This window comes from Sinocyclocheilus anshuiensis, unplaced genomic scaffold (assembly GCF_001515605.1).
Source record: "Sinocyclocheilus anshuiensis isolate Anshui unplaced genomic scaffold, SAMN03320099.WGS_v1.1 scaffold5603, whole genome shotgun sequence".
NCBI lineage: Eukaryota > Metazoa > Chordata > Actinopteri > Cypriniformes > Cyprinidae > Sinocyclocheilus > Sinocyclocheilus anshuiensis.
In genome coordinates this window covers 51,548-53,174 of record NW_015548582.1, presented here as the reverse complement: position 1 = coordinate 53,174, position 1,627 = coordinate 51,548, and the positions used below count along the sequence as shown (strand labels likewise).

At 44.1% G+C, this 1,627-nt stretch overlaps 1 protein-coding gene across 1 annotated transcript; it reads left to right on the top strand.

Moving 5' to 3' along the window:
• The first annotated feature begins 166 nt into the window (after nt 1–166).
• Nucleotides 167–950, top strand: LOC107656830 (uncharacterized). Its single transcript, XM_016444781.1, has one exon. It carries the CDS (start codon nt 291–293, stop codon nt 948–950), a length of 660 nt encoding a protein of 219 aa, XP_016300267.1. The 5' UTR covers nt 167–290.
• The last annotated feature ends 677 nt before the right edge of the window (nt 951–1,627 follow it).

The following is a 1,627-nucleotide window of genomic DNA, read 5'->3' as shown; positions in this document are numbered from 1 at the left end:
TGTGCACAACTTAAAGGTGCATTACCGCCACCTACTGATCTGGAGTGTGGAGTGAACAGATTTGGTATAAATTATAATATTAAAATAATTCTTTATAATAATATTTAAAAAAGGGAAAACAAAAAATACCACCGCACACATGAAATCTATGACCCATTGCAACTTTTTTATTTTATTTCAGGTATCTATCAACAGGAGACTCATTCCGATCAATAGCTTTCAGCTACAGGGTGGGTTACTGCACAGTGGCAAGAATTGTAAAAGATGTGTGTGAGGCAATATGGTCTGGCATGGTCCAGGAATACATGCCTTTCCCTGAACAACACCACTGGAAGAAGATCGCTGAAGACTTCCATAGGCTATGGAACTTCCCCAACTGCCTGGGAGCAATTGATGGGAAGCATGTTGCAATACAGGCCCCATCATCAACAGGGTCCATGTATTACAATTACAAAGGGAGCTTCTCCATCGTCCTCCTAGCAGTAGTTGATGCCAGGTACCTTTTCCGGATGGTGGATGTGGGGGCATATGGGAAAAGCAGTGATGGTGGGACCCTCTGTGCCTCTGACTTTGGTAAGGCCCTCCACCAGGGGACCCTTGACCTGCCAGAGGATGCACCTTTACCAGGAGCAGAAGACCTCCAACCTGTGCCACATGTATTTGTGGGTGATGAGGCTTTTCCTCTGAAGAAGAACCTTCTCCGACCCTATCCAGGAAAACACCTTGACAGGGAGAAGCGTGTGTTCAATTACCGTCTTTCCCGTGCAAGGAGGATGGTGGAGTGCACATTTGGGATCCTTGCTGCTCAATGGAGACTCTACCACAGAGTGCTTGGTGTCTCACCAAAAGTTGCTGATGCAGTGGTGAAGTCCACTTACATCCTTCACAATTTCCTTCGCTTTGAGGATGCTGGTGAAGTTGTGCCCCCCTGCCATCCCATCAGCAGCTAGCAATGCAGCCCATCCAGCGAGTAGGCAGCAACAACGCCTCTAGGGAATCTGAACAACGGCGTGGAGGAAGGCGTCTCAAAGCCCCAGATAAACTTTAAGAGAAAATGCTCGTCATCGTCTGGCTTATTATTAATTGCCTTCAGGACACAGCGCTGATATTCTGAGATATCTGGCTCAGACTTTCTCTTTGGAGCCAGAGTGCGACGCAAAGGTATTTCAGGTGTGCAGGGTGGTGGCACATCAGGGGAGTCAGGAGATCTAGGCTGTGTGCTGTTGGCCTGGGTTTGGGTCAGTGACAGGGATTGTGCATTCTCATCTGTTGTCTGTGAGAGAAAAATAATAATAATAAAAAAAAAATAAATAGCAATTTATTGATAACATATACTGCTGCTATTACTACTATTAATGATAGCCTAATAATTCCTTTGACAGAAAAAAAAAACGTCAATAATTGCAATTTATTAAACAGATATAGCATCACTGAACCGTAATAAACGCAATACAATGGCAAGTGGAAATATTGGTTTAATTAAGCCATATGTGTTTGAATCAGAAATAAGTTGGTATGCGCAACGTAAGCAAGGAGACTGATGGCTAACTTTGTGAGGTAACATTATCTGTTTGCGCTGGTTCGTACACGGATAATGACTGATAAAACTATGTTTTTACTAGCGGAC